This window comes from Phalangium opilio, unplaced genomic scaffold, assembly GCF_054372755.1.
Source record: "Phalangium opilio isolate 3A_F unplaced genomic scaffold, DU_Popi_V2 ptg000070l_1, whole genome shotgun sequence".
In the NCBI taxonomy this organism is placed as follows: Eukaryota; Metazoa; Arthropoda; class Arachnida; order Opiliones; family Phalangiidae; genus Phalangium; species Phalangium opilio.
Genome location: NW_028324182.1, coordinates 2566971 through 2593948, shown reverse-complemented (window position 1 = coordinate 2593948; position 26978 = coordinate 2566971). Strand labels below are relative to the sequence as shown.

Below are 26978 nucleotides of genomic sequence, written 5' to 3'. Positions count from 1 at the left end.
GTAGGGGATTTGAATGATTTGTAGGGGATTTGAATGATTTGTCGGGGATTTGAATGATTTGCTAGTGATTTGAATGATTTGCTAGTGATTTGAATGATTTGCTAGTGATTTGAATGATTTGCTAGTGATTTGAATGATTTGCTAGTGATTTGAATGATTTGCTAGTGATTGAATGATTTGCTAGTGATTCGGAATTGAATTGATAGTGATTCGGCATTGATTTGATAGTGATTCGGCATTGATTTGATAGTGATTCGGCATTGATTTGATAGTGATTCGGAATTGATTTGACAGTGATTTTAATAATTTGATTGATTTGATGATTTGACTGATTTACGATTGATTTCAGTGATTTGAATGATTTACTAGGGATTTCACTGATTTGTGCAGCGATTTAAACGATTTGATTAATTTCAAAGCGAACTCAGTGATTTTCTAGATTTGGGAAGTGATTTATGTGATTTGAATGATTTGAAAACCTAGGTGTACGAGATTTGAAGGAGCATGGATGAAAAAAAACTAACAGGGATAAATCACGGCGGTAAAATGTTTGTTCGAAACGCACCCTCGCGGCCGAAATTATAAGAACCGGAAACATTCAATTTGCCGATTCAATCACGGGGTCAAGTCGGTTGTTGTTTCGTCTGCTTTTTGTACCCACGTAATCGTAACCGGGAATGTTTGCTGTTCTCGCGGTTACGGCGAGCTCAGCCGCCGGCGGCTCGGGAATCGGGATACCGCTGATACCTAGCCAAGGCTTAGTGTAGTTTTCGTCGAGTCTACTGTAATTCGCAGAGCTATTTTTCTGTTGGAATTAGGGAACTACTATAAATATTGAGTATAGTGTCTGAAATATTCTTTAGTTAGAACTATTCACAATACGAAAGATTATTTGGGAGTAAGGCAAGAAGATCTTATCAATCTGGGTAGCTTTTGCTTGGCCTATTTAAGACACCGTGTATCTGTTTTTTACGAGGAATGTTTTCTATTCCCGCGGCTACGGGGAGCTTAGCCGCCGGCGGCTCGGGAATCGGGATTCCGCTGATACCTAGTCAAGGCTTAGTGTAGTTTTCAAGTCTACTATTATTCGCAGAGCTATTTTTCTGTTGAAATTAAAAAAAAACTTATAATATTTAGTTGAAGACTTTAAATGACTCGAAAAGTTTCGAAACTTTAGCTTTAAAACGTTGAATATAACGTATGCAAGTTACCAACCCTAACAAATCATACGAAGATTCTCAAACGTCTAAAGTTGGAATCGACATTTTTAAATTAAAGTTCCCGAGGTTACCACGAGATGGCAAAATTTCTATAAATCTACTTCCGAATTTGAATCGGTAAATGAGCTAAAAAAATAAAATCGAAATCAAATCTGGCAGCCTTGTTGGTAACAAACGTGTTTCCCTCTTAGTAATGTAAAGTCTACGAGTTTGATTTATCCCTGTTAGTTTTTTTTCATCCATGGAAGGAGCGACGGCCCCTCGCAGTAATCAATCCAGTAACACTAGTTTTTAGTAGATCCATGATCTGGCAACGCTGTACTATTTTCTATTCCAGTATAATTTCCCTCTTCCAAGGTTAGCTATACCATTAATTTACATCAAGAAGGAATTTACTATAAGAAGGCCTAAGAAAGCGTGATAGTCGACAATCCCCCCTCATGGGTGGGGGAGGCTGGAAACCAAGGCGGGACTTTATATTTTATCTTACTCTATGTTTCCACCATTTAAGTCTTTTACCTTTTCGTTAAGCCTTGGTTTGGTTTTTGGAACTCACGAAATCTTAAGTATAGTACACTTGATTCGATTGAGAAACAATTATAGAACGAACGATTTTCACGTAGAGACACGTATTCAAAATCCATTAAGTTTGGTTCAAAACCTTCAACTAACTTGTTAATGGCAATTAAAAACCATTCCCTAACCGTTTGAGCACCGCTGGCAGCCTCCATTTTCTGTTTACTTTGCTCGAGGTTTTTTTTCTCTATTCGGAATACGTCAATCGCGTCTGTATGACCTATCCCCACGGGATCCAATAGGAAAGCGCAGAGCAATGACGGACATAAAAGGGGTGGCGCTTACTTGTCCACTAACACCGGCGTAAGAGTTGAAGCGTAAAATCTAGTGACTTAGGCATTCTTATAGTAAATTAATTCTTGTTTACATACTGTACAAGATTTTAATTCAAGCTTGGCAATTGTTTTGCCTAAATGCGACCCTCCGTTTGCGCCTTTGACGAGTGTTGAGAATTTTTTCATTGGGATCAGGAACTTCTAAAAATCCTAAATTAGATGATTTCTTGCATTCATAATCAGATTTTTTTTCGCTTCGTCTTTTCAATACAGTTATCACGCTCGAAAGTATGAAGTGTCCAATGACCATGGCGTTGCATATTAAATACAAAAGTATGATGGCTTGAGCTCCAGTAAACGTTAGTACCGTTCCCTCATTCATCGGCTCGGACCATTGAAGAAACTCGATAGAGTAATAAGTCCTCAATGCGATATAATGTGACAACTTACATTCAGTTGCAATAAGCAGCCTGAAATTAAAGCTTCGTTTGAAAAACCTCTTAATTATATAACAAAGATAGAATTAATTTCTGTGAATTAAAAAATATCAAGCTTTTAATTCTCCCATTTCTGGTTATTTGGCAGCAATATGCATTTGAAAATGCTTCATATGAAATTATTTGAAATTCACTTTTTAATAGCGAATTCCACTTACTGCTCTCGGAGCGCTCCCATGGAGCAATAAATATAGGAGACCCTGATTTAGCAAAAACAGTCTTTAACGAAGCCGAGAACTACTTCTCCCATTTATATGGCTCCATTGGAGCGCTCCGCGAGCAGTCAGTGGAAATCGCTTAAGAAAGGCTAAAACGTTTGCAGAGGGCTGACGTCACAGATATATTTTTCACGTGAGATGGTGCCACTCTCTCCGCTATCAGACCCAGAGTTTAGACTTGCGAGAAGCTCGAGGCGTCTATACCTCGCGCGTATAGGATTCCCGGCATTTTTTTCTCACGTCATAGTGATGTCATCAAACGGGCGAACAAGGTCGACGAGACAAAATTGTTGATATATCGAAACTGAGTTTACGTGATTTTCCAATGGATTTTAAAAATACAGAATTAGCTTCAATCATATTAAAAACTTGATATTTTGAAAGTAGAGTCTTAAAAATCTAAAATAATACCACTTTCGTGGTAAAATATGATATGAAATTGTAAATTCTCATTCTCTTTAAATGTTTTTCAGTTATATTTGTGTTTGTAGCAGCATTATTTTGTTGGCATACGATGGGATATTAGTTTGACCCGATTTATAATAATACCAGAAGTGAGATGAGACTAGAAATGAAGGGCTCTAGCATTGGTAATAGATCCTGGCATTAGTGAACAAACTTGATGATTTTATGCCGCTTCCATCGCGCCTACACTAGAGAGAAAAAAAATTGGTCGAGTTCCAAAAACATTTCCTACCCCCTTCCCCTCAACCTAAAGCCGCGGAACACGGACGCGGGTGCTTGAATCTAGTTCGGCCGTCTACCACCGCGAGTGTCTCACGTTTTGGAGGGGAAATTCTGAAACCGCCACTAGAGGGCCAACCATTGGTGTGTTATCAAGAATATTCACTTTCGCCGAGTGAAGAATTTGGTTAGCTCAGTGCTTCTAGTCTCATCTCACTTCTGATAATACTAATAGGAAAAGGGAATTTTAGGAGAAGTATGGGACCATGGATAAAGAATGCGCGTGGGGAAATGTTTTCACGCTATAAGATAGGCAACTCCCTATCTCGAACGACAGATTATTCGATGTATGTTCCCTGTTACCGCTTCGGTTGTCAGCACGCGCATTTCTAGGTCTCTACGTAGCTTTGTGCGTGCTGACAAGGGATGAAAAACTGATTTCGATTTATTTTAGTAGTCAAGACATTTTTTTAGTAGTCAAATGCCTTGACTAGTGCCTTATGTAGAGCCCTGGTCTATGCTGCAAGTAAAAGTTAAAGGCTAACAAACGTGTTTACTGCTTCATTACTTTGGTTACAAAATAAATATTAATATAATTATTACTATTTATTGTTATTAAACAGGAAAAAAACCATTTAACTGCTAAATCCATATTCCCAAAACCCAACTGTAACATTTGAACAAGCAGACAGCTTGAAAACATAGATTTTGCACCCTGAAGGGCCTGAATGATGTTTTCCCTGCAATAAACCTATGACGTAGTAGTGTCGTCGCACAAACATTAAAACAAGCTGGAGGGTGCTGACATAGTTTGCGAAATCAGAGTGTTTATACTTACAGTTTATTGAGGATGCCAGCAAATGGTGTACCAACGAAATGGTCAGCCATTGGAAGTACCGCGTAGCTAGTCATAATTGGTGGAGAGAAATAGTATACGTCTTTGTAGTGATAAAGGGATTCTCTGTCAGCTTTCGTGTAATATTCTTGCGTCATGGCGGAAAAAATTGTTAAGTGACTCGAAATGACGATTAATTTTCTATTTCGCACACTCTCCCAGATATCACCTAAAACTAAATCTGAGACTTCGAATGCTCGACCGTTATCTGTACTGTGAATAATATCGTATACTTGTTTGTATTTTTTATCCGTCTTGGCCTGCGAGAATAGAATCAAGAAACATAAGGTTAAAATCCTAGTATAGACTCTTTTCAAATTTCGGGGTAAAATAGTCTGGTGTTTCACCAAGAACCTAAGCAAGAACCATAAATCTAGAGCATGGACTAAGCAATACTGAAGGACCGATGGCAGCCCATAGAGCCCCATACTAAACGACTGAACAACCAACGTTAAGCTTACTTCCCCCTTTTCAGCCCCAAAATGGACGTGGGGGTTATAAAAAATACTGAGTCAAATCCCGGAAAAAGCTAGCGCCATCTAGACAAAGTAAGACGTTAGCTGCTTCCCTCTCTAGAACGTTGATTCCCCCATATGCCCCCGCTATCCGGTTTTCTACTATCTGCCGCTAGATTGCGAATTGGCCATATGTCTAATCAGCGCCACTAGCGGATGGTCTGAAAACTACTCCCATAGAGTCTAGGTATATTTAAGCGGGTTTGCAGAATTTCCGTCAGATGGCGCGGCGTTCGAGCCACCTGGCGGAAATTCTGCAAACCCGCTTAAATATACCTAGACTCTATGGGAGTAGTTTTCAGACCATCCGCTAGTGGCGCTGATTAGACATATGGCCAATTAACAAGTATTTTTCAACTTTCTCCCTCTGCCATCCGTCCTTCAATATTGCTTTGTCCATGTCTAGAGGGACCAGAAACCACGGAGGTGTATTGTAGATGGAGTAGAGACTCGTAGCTTCCCCTCTACTAAAAAAAGCTAGACCGTATTTGTCCATAAAAAGGGGGTATGATGAATACACATCCGTACAGAAACTGGGAGATTTTTTTCTGCTTACAACGTCTGTGCGCAGGGTACGCGCACCGCGGTACAACGTAAACAAAAGTGACGGTTTTAGGAAGGATACAAAACGTTAACTTGTTTTAACATTTTAATTTCGTTGAATCACTTTCACAATTGCCAAACGCGCAAATCTGTATTTTTCCTATTTTTAATTACTTCATTAAACTTTACCATAAGCATATCAAACCACCCGTAAGCGTGAATTCACAATAAGACCACGGGTAATCACCATTGTCATAAGTACCATAATTACCCCTGATAAGTAAAACACGCCCGTTGGACTAATGTAACCGGCATTTTCACCCAAAAAACGAAGGAGGCGGCCTCTTGTAGTCATTTGAAACTGTAAATCGTCCGTGGAGGCTCATATTCAGACCTCCCCTACAGATATCTTGTAGGCCATGGACCACTGTTTTAGTAATGGCGGACTTCAAGCGCGCGAGTGTAGGGATGGTAATTTAAAACAATATTTTTGTCGCGACAACTATTAAGCAATAATGGATAACGGTACTAATTCATCTGGTACAACAAAAATTGGCACGATCGAAACAGGTAAGCTAAAGTTTGACTATTTATCTATTGTAATATTATGGTAATATGTGTTAAATCACTAGGCCTTGGTTTAAACATTGCAGCGGGAGGCAGGGCTGGCCAAAGTTCTCAAGTAAATCGTAACATCGTGAAGTACGTTATCAAAAACACCAAAAGCAACCCAAAACTTGTGAACAATAATAAAACTAAATGTCTATCAAAGTCAACGCAATGTTGTCTCTTACGAGTATTTCCTGAAACGGTGGAATCTAGTGCCTCTGTGAAGAAATTTGCATCGGTACAGACACAATGCTGTTTCAAAGAAAGTCATATAGCATATGTAACACCGGTGATAGTTAGGCCAAATACGCAAGATGCAAGCGTTCAGACTACTACAGAAGATTGCAGAGAGCCTCTTCAAATTAATACTACTTTTCTAGCTTTAGTAGTGGAAACGTTACAAGAACCGATTTACCAGAAGTATTTTCAATATGAGATAAAGAACGATGCGTTTGGGCAGCCATTCATAAGCATCTGCAGATTAAACGCGACTGGTTTACTTGGACCACGATTAGAACCTTTATCATTGACCATAGGCAATGATGGTGATTGTCAATTGTCAATCATGTTGAAGGCGATAGAAACTTACAAAATCTCAAACGAAGGTGACTTAGATAAGGAACAACTAAGCACGCTTTTAAGTCTAATGTCTCCCACGAGTAACCGCATCTTTTGTACTGGTGTAAATGTCAACATGATTGACACGTCTCCAATTCATTCCTCAATTGTACGCATTGACTATCCATGTCTAAGATATCAATCAAATAAGTGTATGGTGTATTACCAAGCTGAGAAATCTACTCTGCGGCAATTGAAACAATGCAAACATTGCAAGTACTCTACAAACTGTGTGATTAAAATGAAAAAGAGAAATGAGGCTGAGACACCTACACGGAAATATAAAAGGCAGTCAATTAAGAGCAACTTTTTCATAACAAATCTCTCCCCATCAAGTAAAAAAGTACGGCTAACACGATTACGCCAAGCTAAAAATATCCTAAACAGAAAACTTACAAAATTAGAAGCAAAACTTAAAAGTAAAGATGTGTTATTGGGAAAAGAGCAGTCTGAGGAAATGGAAGCATTGGCCAATCATATCAATACAACTTGCGCTACAGAACTAGATGTTGTTTTGACTGACCCCAAACTATCTAGAAAGAATAAGGACTTTCTGAAGAAGGGTTGGGAACGAGATGCTGCAAGAAAGCTTCAGAAAGACGCAGACGATTTTCAGAAAGATCAGAACACGTCCACAACGGGGAAGAAAACAAACCGTTGGAGCTCCATAACGCTCAGAATTGCTTTGGCAGTCTATTGCCGCAGTCCAGCTGCCTTTAAAGCATTGAAAAACTTTGAAATATTGCAATTGCCATGTGAAGAAACACTTAAAAGAAGATCAAAGAAATATTCTAAAAAGCCAGGAATTGACCAGGAACATCTAGCCAGAGAATCTGCCAAATACCGTGCTTTTCAACTTGAAAAGGAACAGAAAGGAGAAAGAAAACCCCAAGGTCAAGGCGTCACTATCTTCGATGAAGTAAAAGTCATCGACAAGGTTATATGGAACTCCAAATCCAATGAATTTAAGGGACTGGCTATGTCACGAGAATCATACAATGATTTAAATGATATATTCGAACCGAAACATTCAGACAATCTATCAGGAACGCAATACATTTTGCAATTTATTTGGAGGGACTTGACATCTGATTATCATTTAATTGGTCCGTATTATACCTCATCAGCCGCATTTCAACAACATTTTGTAGCTGAAGCCCTTTTTAAAACATTAGAGGCTTTCCACGCTTATTCTTTTGATACAATGTGCCTAGTTTGTGACGGAGCTGCGGAGAACTTAGCACTTATAAAGGGTACTCTGGGTCAAAAAGGTCCTTTTTCTACTGATTTAGATAATTTGGCAATTAATCCCAGTTTTGATAATCCGTTCGTGAAAGACCGAAAAATCTATTGGGTCGTTTGTCCAACGCACGAGCTCAAGAGCATGGTTCAAGCATTATTTTCATCGAAACCAAATGGGCCAAAACAATTCACAAGAGATGGCGTTGAATTTGGATGGCAGGATATTCAGGCCGTGAAGAGAAGGGAAGAATATAGAGCCGCTAACAAGCAAACTCGATTTGTCCCAGGGTTAAGCAGCAGTTATATAATCAGAGATTCCTGGACTCGTTTAAATGTGACACCCAGTAAAATAATGCAGCAAGAGCCACTGTTATCGGAACTCTATCATTATGCTTATGAATCCAATGGAAAACCGGAAGCACGGGAAAGCTCAAAACGTACCTATGATTATTTAAGAGCATGCAATGCCATATTTGAAAAAGGAATGCTATCAAAACAAAGGGTGTGCATTAGCGACAGTTCTTGTATAGACTCTATAAAAGAGGGATTTAAGTATTTTTCTGATTGGGTGAAAGAAGTTTTGAATGATCCCGACGTTAATATATCTTCCCCATCTCAAACCCAATTTTTAAGTTGGCAGACATGGGACTTGTTGAGAATCTGTGTATTTGGAATGATAAATCTGACAGAAGATTTTCTGAGACAATATCCAGACTATTTCATAGCTCCATTGAGAGTTAACGGCAGTTCCGTTGAAAGCTTGTTTTCCCAAGTAAAGTATGCAACAGGAAGCAAGACATCGGGAATAGCTTATGAAACTGGCCTAAAGGCTGTGGAAATACGGGGAAATATACATGGCCATAATTCCAGTAACAAAGATATTAGAGACACACATTTATATATTCGGGAAGTGGCTTTGTAGACTTACCCCCACCTCAAAAAAACAAAGGTTCCAACCTGCATTAACAATTGCTCTTAGCACCCCAATTCCTTAATAAGCACCCTTCAAAGCACCCTAAATTTTAAACCCTAGCGACGCTACTGCCACCCAGGTGGATGGTTAAGATGACCTTTGACAAACCATTTATCATAGAGTCAGAGTATTCTTTCACCCTTGATGATAAAAATATATTTTTGGTACATGGTACGCTGAAATGGATTAAAAATGTTGTAAATATGTAACTAATCAATAATAAACCTGCTTCTTCAGTTTAGGAACTATTCTTTTTATTGCAAAAATATCACTTTAGTCTCCATAGTGTAACTTCTTTTTAGGAACCCTCCCACTTCTCCTAACCTTCGATATAGGTGCGTTTGCGGGTTTTGAAATTGTATCACATTTTTGACTAGAGGTTTTCATGATATTGGTACTGCTCGAACTTCGGGGGCTCAAAATAATACTATCAGGTTTTGTGGTGTTACGAGGCTTGTTTGCCCTACTTTTAGATTCGTTTTCTACTTTTCTAGTTTTGTTTGGAATTAGGGTTGCACTGTCTTTCATACTAGCGTTTTCTTTAACAATACGCGTCCTTTTTCTTTGCTTAGGCCTAGTTTTAGGGGGTTTTAGCTCAGAAATATCATGGTCAACTGTTAAAGATTGAAGATCTACAGCATCAATTTCCTCTTGCGACTCAGAATTTGTTTTACCTCTTCCACGTTTTTGTTTCATAACTTTCACTTTCTTGGTCAATAATTTGTTTCTTGAGACTGCAGCGTACAATTTATCCCTTAATGTTTGACCTCCCTTGATCAGGCTTTTTTTCTCTTTAGAAATGTCCTCCAAATGTCCTTGTACAAATTCTTTAATTCTGCAATTGACAAGCTTGCGCACCCAAATCTCGAAAAAGTCCTTTGCTCCTTTGTCAGTTGGCGAAACATTTGACGGAAGTCCTCGACAAAATAGCACCCATATTGTATCCAAATACGTTGATATTGCTTCTTTGCAAGTCTAAAAGATATTTTTTTCAAGCATTGATACATTATTGAAATTATACAAATTAAATACCTTGATCATGTTTTCCTTATTTTGCTTTAAACCTTCTGTTGAAGCATGCTTCCGTGCAATGTTGATCACTAGCCGAATAAAGGGAAGAAACTCGGGTTTTGGTACCATTAATCCTCCCTTTGTTCCGTAATCACGAATCTGTAAACTTATTGGCAGATTTTTCTTCTTCTCTTCACTTGTCTGGCAGATTATAGGAACGAATTTGTAAATGTGCTTTTGTCTAATTTTCTGTTCTAACGTGTAGCTGTAGGATTCTTTTAGACGCTGTGACACTTTCTTGATTTGGCCAATTGTACCTCCCCCTAACTTATATAATGTATGGGTTGTCTCTTGAGCCATATAATCTCCATTTAAACCCACAAACTGTTCTACTTCCAAGAGCTTTTTATCAAATTTCTCATTATCACATGTTAGCACAGGATTTGGTTCTAGCTGATTTAATATATCACTGTCAATTTGAAATTCTGAGTTTTCAAACTCATTTATAGGATCATCCAAACATGGCTGAGCATTTAGCAGTTCCACCCCAAAATCATAGAGTATTAAGTCCTTTCGGAGACTTGTCATAGAAAAGTCATAAACAACTCTTGACAAGAAATTCCAAATTATTTCAATATCATGAAACGTGACGGAAATATCACAGATAGATTCGTTGACTTCTTTAAAGAACGCATCCTTTAAATCATTTGACAGTTTTAAGTATTCCAACTTAAAGGACACCATCGTTCCAAAGGAAATTAAAGGTTTTGGGCCCTTCTTTTTCTTTACATCAGATTCAACAGAATCATCTTTCTTGCACCATTTAAGGGACGGTTTCTCGGCAAAAGGATTTGGTCGGCTATTTAAATTATTCCGTAATTTGTGCGTTTGTACATTAAACTGTTCAAAACATTTTGTGACATATTTTTGGTGTAAGTCATGTTTCAAAATTTCGTTGTATAGCCTAGTCCTAGTAAAATGGCAGAGGTTTTCAGGACCCGCATTTAAGTGAAGTTCCTGTTTGTGGGCTTCACATAAGAATTTTTGGAAATTTAAAGTTGACATAGCCCTATTTAATTCATTAGGAAGAAACTACATCAATTTAAGTAGGTTAAATAACAATAATCATTAACACTTACGATATTTGTAGCTTATGTTTCTGTGGTGGCCTGCAACGGGAGAGCATTCGGAACGTTCGCCCTAGAAATTTTCCGTAGAAAGTTTCTCTCGCTTTAGTGACGTCATAGTGTTCCACTATTTCGGGGAGAAGAACCTGAGAGGAGACTTATACTATTTTTAAACTCGTCTGTCTTTTTAAACCCGTCTGTCTTTTTAAGTTTCATCCTTCTAGTTTTTATGTATATATCGTTCACAAACAAAATTTACTCTATTATATTTATATTTATATTTATATATATATATTTAACCAAAGTATGTAATTTAACTAAAATATATAATAATGAAAACAATAATTATAGTGAACACTATTTTACACTCAAATCTTAATATATGTATTTATATATAAATATTTTATCAGGATTAATAAAATATTAACATAAATATTAATATTGATATTCATCCGGATAAAATATTCCTATATTTATATATAAATACATGTATTATGATTTAAGTGTGAAATAGTTCACTATAATTATTGTTTGCGTTATTATATATTTTATATATTTTATTTAAATTATATACTTTGGTTAAACTAGATATAATTTAAATATTGTAGTGAAATATATTTCAGTAGAGGTATTATTAGGAATAAAGGTATTGTCAGAATTCTAGGAGAGCGGTAGCTCTCTTAGATAAGACTTCATACTGACTTTAATGTATGGAATGATGGTATTATACTACTACTATTATGTATAGCATGCGTAATTTTCTAAATATAAATTATGATTTTTCTGAAAATAGAAGAAACGTTATTTTGAGATCTGTAAATTTTAATTTTTAAAAAACTTTTTGGTTTACAACTTTTTGGTTTACAATTTTTAGATTATAACTTTCTACATCTGAGATTTTAATTAAGTTTTGAAAAGTTTTTGGTTTACAAATTTTTAAGTTACAATTTTTTTCATCTTTTTCTCTTTCTTTCTGTCCTGAGACTGGATTTTTTTCCTTTCATTTATGAAATTCATTCTTATAATTGTTCTCATTTTAATAAAGGCAAAGACAAGTTCTTTTGAGTAGTTGGATTTTTGTGTTAAAATTAAATTTGTCACGGCATTAACAATTCCCTCTTCTTTTCGAAGCCTAATTATACCCATTTCATTCGATTCGTGGTATTTTAAAAATTCAGATTCAAAAAATCGAACATCATTTAAAAAACTATTTGATGGTTTGGTAATTCCACCATAGCTTAATTGCGCCACCCATGTTGGTTTGGCATAGCAGTGTTCTAGTTCTAAATTATTTTTGCATGTCAGATCTAAGTTTGGGAATGCCTTATCAAATTTATTGGCCACCCAACCTGCCAAATATTCTAGTCCATTTTCTTCACATTCTGTGAGGGTTTTGTTTGTGTCTATGTTTAAAGTTGCCTGCGTTTTTATCACCCTCTTGTTATAATCTTTGTTTGAGGAACTGTAGGTTGTTTTCCGTATCATCATTTCTGGCCTAAACTCAATAGCACTGTCATCATTTATTTCAAATACTTTGTCTATAAATTCACTAATTTCTATGTCATCAGGAGTAATTTCTGACTTTCTAAAAATGTTTGTTACAAAATATTCATCTTGCGAATTGCCTATTGTATTTGTATTTGTCTGAATGATGCCAGGGTTTTTACCTAAAATGATCATTCGAATTCTATAGAGAGCATTAAGAGGTGTTGGATGATCATCCAAGCCACCTCGTGTACGTAGCTGTGAAAAGAAATTCTCAAGGCAGTCCTGATTTAGGCGATGCGTCAATATGTATTTAATCCCGTATTTTTCGTTTAACTGATGATATTGATTTATGACTGAATTAATACTAATTATGATGGCTTTCTGAAAAACTTGCATTGTGGTTTTCTTTAAAGGTAACGCCTGCTTGAAAATTTCAGACATCTTTATTAAAGCTTGAGTTTGTTCATCTAAGTGCGTTCCAAATCCGCTTTTTGAAATTATGTCATCATCTCTCACGTAGCTGTTCATGATGTCGAACCACTGATTGACAGTTTCTATAAAGTCGGCCGTATTTTCTCCTAAATCACCCAATTTCATTCTTTTTATTGCCGAGGCCACAGTATGCGACATCAGTTCCGCAGCCATTCTCACATTTTGGCGTTGAGTTCCTTGACATTCCAAGTGGAGTTTCGTTATTTTGTGGCATCTCCTTAATTCACTTTGATCTTGCTTAAAAAATGACAACACAGGTTCTTTGGTAATCAGCTTTCCATTGTAGTTAAATCCGTTGTCGAGAAACCAGTTTCGAATTAATTTCAATAGGTGTGGGGCATCAGCTAAACAAAAAATCTCCTCTAGAGGGTTTACAGGATTTGGAAATGAGTTTTGGTTAACAGAAATACCCAGCTCTCTCCACAGTCCTTGATTTCCCGCACCCATGTCATTTACGCAGGCCACCACAGTGAAGCCAGCAGAATTTAGTTCCGTGATCGCCTGGTATAAAAGTGACGCAGTCATTTTTTCATCGAATCCAAGATAAATTGGCTGTTTCCAACTTGCAAATAATCCTCGGGCCATTATCACTTGTAGCTGACTATGTTCGCCCATGATCTGGTCATGTTTTACGTCGTATTCCAATAGTGATCTAACTTTTACTTCATCAAATGTCAATACTACTAATTTCTCTATGATTGGCATGTGCGTTCCATTTGCTTTCATTATTTTTAGAACATCATTTAGTAATCCTGGCCTGAAATCTAGCTTAGAAGCAAAGTGCCTAAGTGTTGCTATATGAGGCAAAGGAATATTGCGCTTCTCACGAAGGTATATGTAGGCTCGTTTGCTGAGGTACCGTAATGCAAAGGCCCTTGCAATATCTTCATCATCCCACTTCACTTTTTTGGAGCCTTTTAACATTTTAATTTGGCTTTTAGTAAAAACCTTTTGTAAAATTTCTTCATGTTTGAAGTTGTTTTCCGAGAGCAACTTATTCTCTTTTTTCAGCCTTTTTAAGTCTTTCCTCAATAAACGTAATTCAATACCTTGAATTGAGTTATTGCACCTTAATGATCGTATTTTTTGGTCCTTCTTGGTTAATCTGTTCATCAGCATCTTAGTTTTCGCGATACTTGCTTTTCGCGCTAAGAGAAGTTTCTTATTTTTGGCCAAAACCTCCTTAAAATTGCACTGACATGGACTCCTTGTAGAATTTCGAATAGAAGAGATACTTCGTGAAGGTCGATTCGAAGAATTTAAGTTTCCACAATCATAATAGGAGTTGATACCCGAATCAATTGCGTGCGAGTCTTGGCTTAGTTGCTCAATACTTTCTTCAAGTTTTCTTATGCTATTTTGCTTTGATAACTTCTTTAAAAGCGAACATTTCGGAGTTTCATTTACCATGAACCTTGATTTTACCTTTTTGGACATAGGAGAGGTAATTATCTTTGAAAAATCACATATACTGTTTTCTTTATTGACTGGCAATGATTGACTTTCCTTGCATATTTTTGGCGTACTTTGGTATTGGAAGTCAAACAGACTAGACGTAAAGGAACTTTGGGATTGGGGGGTCAATAAAGAATTCATTGATTTCTCAAGTAGGCTTTCTCTCTTTTGGGAAGAGGGAGATGTCAACGTGTTGAAATCAATTTCTTTTGAGTAGGAAGAATAATTATGGTCATTTGATGTTAAGGAAGAAACTGAGTTTTCCTTCAGGTACACTGATTTGGTAGGCGTAATGTTTAAATTGTTATCACAGTTTTCTTTTCTGGAAGGAGCCGAGTTATTCTTCAATGAGTCCAATTTGGGAGATTTTGGAATGCTTAAATTGATATCACAGTTTTCTCTCGAATGACTATCACATATGGAAGGAACCGAGTTATTTATCAACGAGTCCAAATTGGGAGTATTTGGAGTGTTTAAATTCTTATCACAGTTTTCTTTGGAGTAGGAATTACATTTATTGTCGAGCAATAAGGAAGGAACTGCATTCTTCTTTAAGTATCTTCTAGGCTTTATATTTAGAAGTTGAGATTTTAAATCAGACTCAAAATCTTCAGTTGCGAAATGTAACGAACAAACTTTCGAGTATTTTGTATTAATTTTGTCTGTTTTGATCTTCTCTATCCACCTCTTACGAACCCACGTTTCAACAGGAAACTTGTGATACGAAACTCCGATGTTTTTGGTTTTCACGACGTTGTTCACACAACCAACTACTGCACAGTTGTAGCCCGGCATTTTAAATACCTATAATGTTAAATTTTGTTATTTCAATTCCAATTATTAAACGCAAATTGATTATCATACTTACAAAATCTAAGCCTTGCCAGGACGATGCAACGGCGACTCGGCCGAGTCGGCCAGCGCTGTGCGTAGAGACCCGGGGGCCGGAGACATTCCTACGCGCCTCAACCGTCCGTCCAAAAAAACTTTGAAACGCGAGACTCGAGTCAAAAGCGCTTCCAAAGGGCGGTCCTGGTTCTCTCTCTGCTCTCGCGCGGAACTTCTTTAGTGGAACACTACTACGTCATCTTAGGGGGGCGCGCGCTCTCTACCCTCCCAACCAGCCACCGCGAAATTCCCTTCCGAAAACAGGCTCTATGCTCTAACCTTATAGTGCCTGCACGATTTTGACCGACCTTGGGTGGCCTGTGCCCAATAGTGTAGCAGACGAAAGTCACGAAACCTTAATGTTTACTTACTCAGAATTCTGACTAAGAATCTAAGAATTCTATCCATTTCCCGAGATTCTAAGTTAGACTTCTGGGAAGTTAGAGGCACCCTTAGAAACGTCTCCCATTGGCTAAAAAAAGTTGGGACAAAAAAGGCCGCACGGCGTCGCATATACCTAACTTGTATAGGGCGCAGATGAAAATGCCGGTTACATTAGTCCAACGGGCGTGTTTTACTTATCAGGGGTAATTATGGTACTTATGCCATTGTACAAGGGCGCCAGAGAGAAATTTGAGGTTCTACGCCACCTAGAGGGAAAACGAAGCAATTCTCTCCTTCCCGATTCCCCCTACCACCTTATAGAGCTATTTCAGTGGGGGAAAAATTTCGTCTGCTACGAAAATTGGGCCTGCCTTTGGCGGACCAGGGCGGCCATTTTGTGCAGATTTTCTCTATGGGCAAATAGCATTGGTGACGTAGCCATTACCCCCTCTGAAATAGCTCTATAACCCGGAGGGCCGGAAATCTAAGCAGTCGTCAGCTTCTGCAATAAATGGCAGCGGTAATCGGTTTAGTACGGGCTTTTAAGACTTAAGTTGTTTGTTTAAGATTAGGAACAGCAAATTATCTCGCTTTTTTAAAGGAAATGGGAAGAACTCTTAGTGATAAGTGTACACAGTACATCTGGTTTCTTACGAATAGGATAAGTACAAAAGATAAAAGTGTAGGTTGCCGCATGCCTTTATAGACAATATTTAAAATTGGCGCGCGAGCTGCACTGAGAACTTAGCGTACTCTGTCGGGGAGGGGTGCAGTAAAAAAAATGGAGCTAATGTAAAGTCTATGGCAGTATATTAAACTTTGAGATTAATTATAAATTATGCAAATTAGTTTAGGGGTTCGATTTCTTTTTTTGCGGTATTATTGCATATTAAATCATGGGTTTTCGCTACAGGTATTCAATTTTTAACAAAATGATTTCAAATTTTGTCAGTTTAACGTGCCCGTGTTATCGCGATCTTGACGGTCTAAGCCTCGGTTGGGTTTATTTATTTACTTTTGTTGCTGATCCATCTGCCAAAACCTTTTTATACCCTCGCTGGGTACACAAGGGAACGCAACAAACAGTAGGCATTTACAATTTATTTCTTAAACCCTATCATAAGTTTAGATTTAATTTTTAAATTTAACACTCTTCTCGTACGTTTTGCTTGGGACCGACAATACCTTGACTGCACCCTAGCGGCTGCTCTGCACTGTGTCTGCACTGGAACTGCTCTGAGCGCGCGCGATTCAATTTTAAATATCGTCTATTACGCGAACTTCAAAATCCACGTTTTAGCCCCACTAGCAGACGACAATGTTTGTTATGATTACAAGTATTAATAGAGGTAGAGCTTATAATAGGTAAGAATAAGATATATATTAATCCTTGAATTTATTCCCAAGCTTCCGGTAGCATCCCTTGCGCGATTTGAATAAAGTTTCCCTTTTGTGCCACCAGGAAGACTTGTCTCCCGAGTTTTACCTAGACAATGCCTGTGGCTAATTTCCCGCCGATTCACGCTTACGGGTGGTTTGATATGCTTATGACTTTACTTTTAAATATTTGCATAAACATTAACATTAGTCCCAAGGCTTAGCGAAATGAGTCCCAGCGGCCATTTTACTTGTTTACATTGTACCGTCTTTCTCCAAGGTCTTTTTTCTTTATTATTTTGGGACACTTTAGCAAGAAAACTTAAACATGGGATCCGCCATTAAGATTCTGGTCCATTATATAGAAGGTTCAAGGTTTTACCACCTTGCTTTCCTTTTGGAAATCCAAACCCGTGTTAGATTAGATATGACTTGAAACAAAAGGATTATGGTGGACTGGTAACGTTGAACGTTGCCTACGTTAATCAAGGCCTGTGCGCGGCGCCGATTTTTATTTTTATTTTGGCAATTTAAGTTGCCAAATTCTCTCACCTGAGGCGCTATTAGCTGGACCTGAGGCGCTAATAGCTGGACCTAAATAATTTGAAATGTTCATTTTCTCGCGCTTAGAATTTTAAATACTCATTTTCGCGCGCGTTTCGGTCCAGCTATCAATGAAATCTCGCGCTAAAATAGGGAGAAAATAAGAACTCGCGTTTCTTAAAAGTCCCCCCTTCGAACCCACCGCGCACAGGCCTTGATTAACGTAGGCAACGCTTTGAAGCACCATCTAACGTTTTTGGATCCGTATAATGGATTTTCCATCATAAAAGGGGGTACAGATTACTGCGCCCCTTTTCAAAAGAGTTTATTAGATATGATTAGAGTGTTCCACTTACATTCTGTACGCTGAAAAGCAAGATGTTAAGCCATTAGGGTCTTCTCCGAGTGACGATGACGTCACGGAGAGGTTTTACACGTGTCTGTGCGTTCGCAGTTGGCAAATCGGAGCAAACGTGTTCGCAGAAAGCAACTTTTGACTTCTACTCCCATCATTAGGATTAATAAGAAGATTAGCGGCGATCGGCTAGGGTTACGAGAAACGTCTAGCCTCCCAATGGGAAGGTTCCATCAAAGGTTCATCTTAGACCACTTTACCCATGGACAGGCTTCCATCAAAGGTTCACGCAATTGCTGGTTTTCTTATCATTTATTGTGAATCAATCGCCTTATGTACCCTAAATTTCCAAAAAAAATGTAAAAGAGGCATACGCTTGAATTCAAACGTCAACAATAGCTATGTTTAAAATGAATTTAGGAATAAAGTTTCTTAAAACGATTTAACTAGAATTAAGGAAAATTAATGACGATTAAAATAATAAATATAATTATATTTATTTAATTATTTAAGAAAAAGTCTCGACTCGGAGAGGGTTTTTTTACAGTTTGGAAAACACTGTATAATTGCTTAAGCATATTATAACAACCAAAATAAACCTCTCCGAGTCGAGACGTTTTCTTAAATAATAGAATAAATATAATTGATATTAAATATTTTTATCGTCAGTAATTTACCTTAATATTAGTTAAGTCGTTAGAAGAAACGTGTTTCATAAAATAATTTAAAACAAAGCTATTGTTGACGCTTGAATTCAAGCGTATGCCTCTTTATGAATTTTTGGAAATTTAGTGTATATAACGTGATTGATTCACAATAAATGATAAGAAAACCCACCGCAATTGCGTGAACCTTTGGTGGAAGCCCTGCGCCCCTGCCATTGGGAGGTTAGACGTTTCTCGTAATCCTAGCCGATCGCCGCGTACTTCTTAACCCTAACGATGACAATGGAGTAGAAGCTTATATTTCTTTCTGCGAACACGATTGCTCCTATTTGCCAACTGGGAACGCGAAGACGGACACAGACATACAGACAGACACGTCCAGTGTAATACCTCTCCGTGACATGACCGTCACTCAGATAGGTAAAAATGAACCTACCTTTTTCTTAACAAAAGTGTCAGCGATTGAATTTTCAATAAGTCCAATTTGAATGTTTCTTTCCTTATTATTAAGTAAATCATCGATGGTTTCAATCCTGGAGTATTCGGTCTCTGAAAATTCCGACTTCAGGTAGCTGCCAATTTCAAAACTAACCACCATGAGGCACAGAAGCCACGAAAGAAAGACAATCCGCCAAGAATTTGATGAAGGAGTAGTTTCATAAGCTGAAAATTTTAAGAATTACCATTTTTATTACTATTCACCCGGAGCCTCCGAGATATCTAGGCCTGTGCGTGTTGATTTTTTTGTGGGGAAATATCCAGTTTCATAGAGGAAATATTTTCACCCAATATGTGTACTAGGTGGCGCTTTTATTACAGTTATTATATTATAAATTGTCGTTGATATTTTAGGGGCCAATAATAAAAAATTTATGAAAGAGAAAGGTTTCACCCTTGAATTAACGTAATTGTTTTAGGGGCTATTTATTTTTTATTGAATCTTTTGGTTAGATTGTGATTTTTTCCCGTGATTTCGTCGGATTTTGTGATTTTTTCCTGTTTTGATTTCATGAATTTTGTAACGGATTTCGCCATTTCTTTACTGATTTTGTGATTCCTTTACTGATATTGTGGTTTATTTACTGGTTTACTGATTTCTTTATTGATTCTGTGATTTTTTCCTGATTTTGTGACTTCTTTGCTGATTTTCTGATTTCGTTACTGATTTCGGATTTATTTATGGGATTTCGAAATCAGCATAAATACGTTTGATTTCTTTCCGGTTTTCTGATTTTGTTATTCATTTCGGATTTCTTAAGTTTGATTTCGCTGGTAGCGTACGGGATTTCGTGAATTTCTTCGGATTTTATGATTTTTTTTATATTTTGGAGTTTGTGAATTTTGTTATGGTTTCTGCGATTTTTTTTACTGATTTTGTGTTTTTTTACTGATTTTTTTTAATTTTTCTTCACTGATTTTGTGATTCACTTACTATTTTTTGATTTTTTTACTGCTGTTGTGAACTTTTTTTTTGTACTAATTTTGTGATTTTGATTCTGATTTCCGATTTTTTATGGGATTTCGAGATCAGAAAAAATACGTTTTATTTCTTTCCGGATTTCTGATTTTGTTATTGATTTTGGATTTCTTAAGTTGGAATTTGCGGGTAGCGAACAGGATTTCGTGAATGACCGACCCCTCGGTTAAAGGAGTCTGATAGTCTGATTAATATCAAAAGTATATAGTTATATATAAAAAAGTACACTTCATTAACAATTCCCTGTCTTTGGCTGTAGACGGCATGCAAACTGAGAGGAGGGTAGTTTTACCCTCCTCTCAACCCCCTACATGAATTAACCAATCAGGGAAGAGCTGCTTGACGTCATAGGTTTATGGAAAGTAGTACATGTTCTTGGCGATCCAAACGTTAATATTTGGTACTAGAGCTAGTATCCGCTAATTTGGGAGGCTATTCCCTTCGCCACGGTCGGGAAGGTAAGCATACGCAATGGGGGTCGACACTATTCTGGGATATACGAGGGCTTCTCATATTACACGGCGCAAGCAAGTTTCAACGAAGTGTACTTTTTGTTATCTATATCTATATAAATCAAAGTCCTGACAGACTGACTGATAATCAACGCCCAGCCCAAAACCGCTTGCCCTAGAAGCTGAAAATTTGCAGGAACATGACTCATAAGTAGTAGGCGCGAACTAAGAAAGATTTTTACAATCCGCCACCATCTTAAAAAATGGGGCCCAGAAATGTGAAAAATTTTCTCTATGCAGCAAAGTCCGCGTGTTTCAACCGATTTCACAAATATTTAGTACATTGGTTGCCTTTAACCTATAGACGGGTTGAATGGTCTTTCGGGTTCGATTTGTTGCCATCTTTTTAAAAATCCTTCTTTACGGAATAATGTCCGCATGAAAAGTAATAAAAAATGTCCCGACGCGGGCTGACGGGCAACGCCGAGTGCCTTCGCTCCTAGGGTGCTACAAAAATATTAGTCATCAGTAAAATCTACCCGTTTTTTATGTAATTTTGATCAAAGTTCTCATTTTATGCGAGCGACGCCGCTAACAGCTAGTTATATCTATATACTTTTGTTAATGTACACTTACGCTCGGAAAAGAAGAGAAATATGTTCTGGCACAAGTATTCCTTAAAATTCTTCCAAATGCGTCTTAATTGCAATTTGCTTACATTTAAGCACGTTGCTTTAAATTTGAATTTTGTCTCGAATATGGCCATTAAGAATGAAAGCGAAAATAAGCTAATCATGAAGGCCCAAGAAACCTGTAATTAAATTTCATTTCGTATAATTAAACTCTACAATATGCTGTTAGAGTCATGGAAAAGCAATACTGAAGGACCGACGGCAACCCATTGAGCCCCATATACCTCAGACCACCTAACCCATGGACAGGCAAAGCCAGGTTAAAGTTAAACCAGCGTTAACAAATAGTCCGTTATGTCCCGTATAGAAAAATTTCTCTGTAATGGTTCGGGACATTTTTTTAGCCAAGGTTTAAAGTTAAGCAGACTTTACAAACAATACCAGAGTGGTATTTACAAAAACTAACTTGATAGATCGATTATGAATCTTTAATGAGAGAGATGCTAAAATAAATAATGAAATTCAACTCACTTTTATAATTTAGTCAGATTTTCTCCCTATATCGGTGACTGGAGACCTCTACTCCTCAAAAAACAAAATGGCGCGAATTTTACTAGGGTTTAGTGAAAAACTTCCAACATCCGCCGCCACAGCGCTAGTGTCAGGCGTTGCTCTAAGCAAACCTAGCTCCCTATTCAGTTGCCAGTCCATGGGTTAGGTGGTCTGAACCTATACTAAGCGACTAAAAACCGATGTTAAGCTTACTTCCCCATTTTCAACCCCAAAATAAGGGGGTTTTGAAAAATACTGAGTCAAATCCAGGAAAAAGCTAGCGCCATCTAGACAAAATATGACGTTAGCTGCTTACATCTTTAAAACGTTGATTCCCCCCCCACTATCCGGTTTGCTACTATCTGCCGCTAGAAGGCGAATAGACCCAGCCAACAAATAAACAAGTTGGCTTGGTCTCGTCTTCATCTAAGGGATTGGATAACGTGACTAACAAATTTGACTGTAGTGCCATCTGTCGTTGAGCGACGGAAATAAATCTCTTATTTTTCTGATTGGATTAGAGTCTGACTCTTAGGGTAAAACAGGTTCTGCTCATGTCAAAATCAAGCCAATCAGGTTATCCCTTTCTCGTCTCAAAACCAGAGAACGAGATCAGGGAGGCTATTCTCTAAAAATCGAAAATCATTCGGATCACTCCGAATCCTTATGATTCGGATCGGGCTCATTCGGAGTGGACCGAGAAAACCGTATTCTCTAACCCCAATCCTTATCGTCATTCGGATACTTCGAAAATTTTCTCTCAATCCAAATGGACGTCACTTCCTCTTGAGCCACGTGGTACTTTTTGACGCCCACTTTTTCTTTATTGGACAATTTTATTTGGCGCGCTTTCAAATTGAAGGGATGGAAACTTCGGTTTTTCCCAAGGAGTGGAAATTTTGGGAAATGGTCTTTGTATTGGGAACACATTCAATACAAAGCAAATTTTCTCTTTTTCGATTTCTTTTCTTAAGATAGAATTAAGTGCTTTTTTTCCTTATTTATTTATTTATTTATTTTTGATAAAAAATTATTTATTCTTAAATTGCTTCATAATAATCTTTTAAAATGGTATTAAAGAACACGCTAAACAACAGTTAATATACGTCGAATTTTGAATGAAACTTAGCGTAAGTTTTAGTAGGGTTAAATATGAGGCAATGAGAACCTAGAATAACAACGTTAATTAATCGCAAATTATAATCCAATTGTGTGGATCTCGTGAGATTATGATAAATTCATTAATGTAGATCATTAGCCCTCTATCAATGGTCACACACCTACCAAAATTTAATAATTTAAATAGATGCTAAACGAAATAACCAAATTTAATCTAGCCATTATTAATAATTGATGCAATTGGTCAAAAATAGGTGGCTCTAACTTACAAGCCCCGGTAGAAAAAATATTAAAATTAACAATTAAATCTGTGTTAAGTAATTGGATCTCGCGAAATTATCCCTTAAATGTAGGATAAATTCAACGACGTTTTTTTACCTTCAAATCTACCAAAAAGCCGTCGATCTACCTTGTAGATTTCGCCAAGGCCCGCCAAGGCCTAAAGCCATTTCCCGCTTTAACCTAAAATTTTGCCCACGCTTGATTTTAAGTCTCGAAAAACCCTTTGAACTCGTAAATCGCGACGGGCAATGCGATTACCATGTTCAAATCGCAAACGATGAAGCTTGAGTTGAAAAAACAAAGCAGTAATACTAAATAAAAATATGAACCGCAGCCAAAACTCCGGCGAAAGTTCGGCGAATCTAAGATTGATGGAGGGAAGAGAGGCGGTAAAAACTCCGAATGCCCGATTCGGCCGTCTCTTACGGCCGCCGAATGATTCGGAGAGGTTATCACCGTATGATTAGGATAAGGTGCTTACAGAATACGTTTTATTTTCATTCGGAGAAATTGACTCCGAATGAAAAGATTCGGATCGAAATTCCTCCAAAAGGACCTTAGAGAATAGCCTCCCTGAGTCGTTATACAAATTCAAAAAATATGTTGGTTGGATGTACAAGCAAGTATTTTTCACCCTTTTCCCTCTGCCATTGGTCCTTCAGTTTTGCTTTGTTCATGTTAGAGCAATGTTTCCCAAAGTTTTCAAAGCTTCGACACATCATTTGCAGATAATAAAAATATGACTCATATTTCCATGTGATTTTGTTTCTTTTTTTAGCCACATCGTTTGATGAACATCTAGCGATGGGGGTATTAGTTTGACTTGGTCTGAAGAAGATGTAGATGTAGAAGGGGGAGAAGAAGAAGAAGAAGTATCGTTCATCTTTTTAAAGGGAGAATGAAAAGAGTGATTGATGATTTTCAAAGGGAGAGGATTATGATTTTTCTATAACAGTGCATTGGTAATGTACTCTGCATATATAAATTAACACACTTAGAGTGAAAAGGGATAAATTGTGTTAAGGTTATATTTTTCATTCATTGGTGATTTTAAAGGAGAAAGAATTATGATTTACCCATGACAGTACAATGCGGATGCTCTGTAAGAATATTAATGAACAAACACTAGTATATGTATGTCTTTTGTGAACACACAAATTTGTCATACTGCTCTACATAAAATTGCTGATTTCATACTCTCTTTAAAATTTCTCACCTTTCAAGCCATAAATATTCTAAGAAACCGAACAACTTTCACAAAGAAAGAACTCAAGTTGGGTGTTTTACCGAATTCTTTCTCTTTCAAACGCTCCCGGACATAAGTCAATGTTAAACATCTATAAATATGCGTGGGTATAAGTCTATGTTGTAAACTTAAACTATCAGTGAGTGTATTAATTGAGCGTTACGTGTTTAATAATTTTAGCACTGTTAAAGGTAACTCATTGAGGAGATAATCACTAAAACTTTGTTATTCTATTAAGGTCCACTTAGATGTTACGGGTAATCATTTTAGCAGTGTTAATAGTGTCGAGGGGCTATGCACTAATGAAAATCTTCGTTCATTACTATTGATACTTTTAAAAGGGTTACGGATTTATTGGTGATTTTCATTAATGCTTTATAAGGGATAGGGATTAATTGGTGATTATAATTGGATGAGGATTAGGGGTTATGTCTGGATTACGGTTAATCATCGAGGTGCTACTCACTCGTCGATTTTAAACTGAATTGGAATTAAGGTATACTTAGCACTGTTAAAGAGAACGCGTCGAGGAGCTATTCACTAACGGTAATTTTCACTCATTAGGGATTTTTATTAGTGATTTTAAAAGTGAATTTGATTAAGGGTTACTTATGTGTAATTATTTTAGAAACATTAAATGTAGCGCGTCGAGGGGCCACTCACTAAAAAGTCATTGCCGATTTTAAAAGGGATTGGGAATCGGGGTTATTTAGTGGTTCCGAGCAATAATTTTAGCACTGTTTAAAGCAACGCGTCGAGAGGCTATTCACTAATGAAGATTTTCTTTCATTGGTGATTTTCATTGATGCTTTTAAATATGATAGGGATTTATTAGTGATTTAAAATAGATGGGGATGATAGGTAACTAATACCTATTCCGAAGATAGAATGTTCTCGATAGATGGAGCCTTACAAACGATGGGGCTCTAATCTGGCCGGGGCCATCTTGTTTTTTGGATTTTTAGGGTAGTCTATTTCTAGCTAATTCTATATTTTTCGATGACCAAAATGTTTGATGAAAATAGTCAATATAGACAATAATAGAGGCAGTGATATTATTTTTAACCACTGACATACACGATTTCAGTAATATCGCGGCATAAATAATAATTAACAAAAACTGGAAACTCGAAAGTACAACAAGATGGCCCCGAGCAGATTAGAGCCCCATCGTTTGTAAGGCTCCATCTATCGAGAACATTCTGTCTTTGGAAAAGGTATTAGTTACCCATCATCCCCATCCATTTTAAATCACCAATAAATCCCTAACATATTTGAAATCACCAATGAAAGAAAATCTACATTAGTGAATAGCCCCTCGACGCGCTGCTTTTAACAGTGCTAAAATGATTACCCGGAACCACTAAATAACCCTTATTCCCAATCCCTTTTAAAATCGGCAATGACTTTTTAGTGAGTAGCCCCTGGACGCGCTACATTCAAAGTTTCTTAAATAATTACACGCAACCCCTAAGTAACCCTTACACAAATTCCCTTTTTAAATCACTAATAAAAATCCCCAAATGAGTGAAAATTACCATTAGTGAATAGCTCCTCGACGCGTTGTCTTTAACAGTGCTAACCTCAAAGTATACCTTTATCCCAATTTCGTTTAAAATCGATGAGTTTGTAGTGAGTAATCCTGACATAACCCCTAATCCTCATCCAATTTTAATCACCAATGAATACCTATCCCTTATAAAGCATTAATGAAAATCACCAATAAATCCTTAACCCTTTTAAAAACATGAATGGAAATCACCCATGAACGAAGATTTTCATTAGTGCATAGCCCCTCGACGCCTTTAACAGTGCGAAAATGATTACCCGTAACATCTGAGTTTTAGTGATTATCTCCTAAAACGCTCAATTAATACACTCACTGAAAGTTTAAGATTACAACGTAGACGCATATTCGTAAATGTTTAACATTGACTTATGTCCAGGAGCGTTTGAAAGAGAAAGAATTCGAAGAAATTAGGAACCATGCATATCTTTGTGATATTAGACAAAAAGATTACAAAACCAAAATAAGAAAGACAATAGATGGGCCGCAATTGGTGAAATGTTCAGTTTATCTATTAAGCCTTGGTTCCATTATTTGCGGTAACTACGCTGAGTGAAAACGCTATAACGCTAGGCGACAGAGTAAAAAACTAATCTGACGTTTTACGTCCAGCTGCAAAGTAGTAGTAGTAGCCCAGCGTAAACCATTTTCACTTAGCGTAGTTCATGCAAATAATGGAACCAAGGCTTAACAGATAAACTGAACACTGCACTAATTGCGGCCCATTTATTGTCTTTCTTATTTTGGTTTTGCAATCTTTGTTTCTAATATCATACAGATTTGTAATGTTCCCAACCTCTTCAATAAACCTTTGAGGTAAGAAATTTTATGTGTTTTAGTAAATAATATTTTTTATTTAGGTAAAATTTATAATTGTTTTATTTTACTAAAAAGTTTCTTAAAAGATTAGGTTTAAAAACTAGGATTAGATACCCTATTATTCTAATTTATTAAATTCCTTAAAGGATTAAACTAGGTAAATAAAATTAAAAATTTTGGCG

The 26978-nt window shown here is 37.1% G+C and overlaps 1 protein-coding gene across 1 annotated transcript; it reads right to left on the bottom strand.

Moving 5' to 3' along the window:
• Positions 1-1123: 1123 nt before the first annotated feature.
• LOC149661051 (uncharacterized) lies at positions 1124-4960 on the bottom strand. Its single transcript, XM_089842434.1, has 2 exons — positions 4309-4960; positions 1124-2541 (listed from the first exon to the last, which is right to left on the bottom strand). The coding sequence occupies exons 1-2, from the start codon at positions 4791-4793 to the stop codon at positions 2184-2186; spliced, it is 843 nt and encodes a 280-aa protein (XP_089698560.1). The 5' UTR covers positions 4794-4960; the 3' UTR covers positions 1124-2183.
• Positions 4961-26978: the final 22018 nt, after the last annotated feature.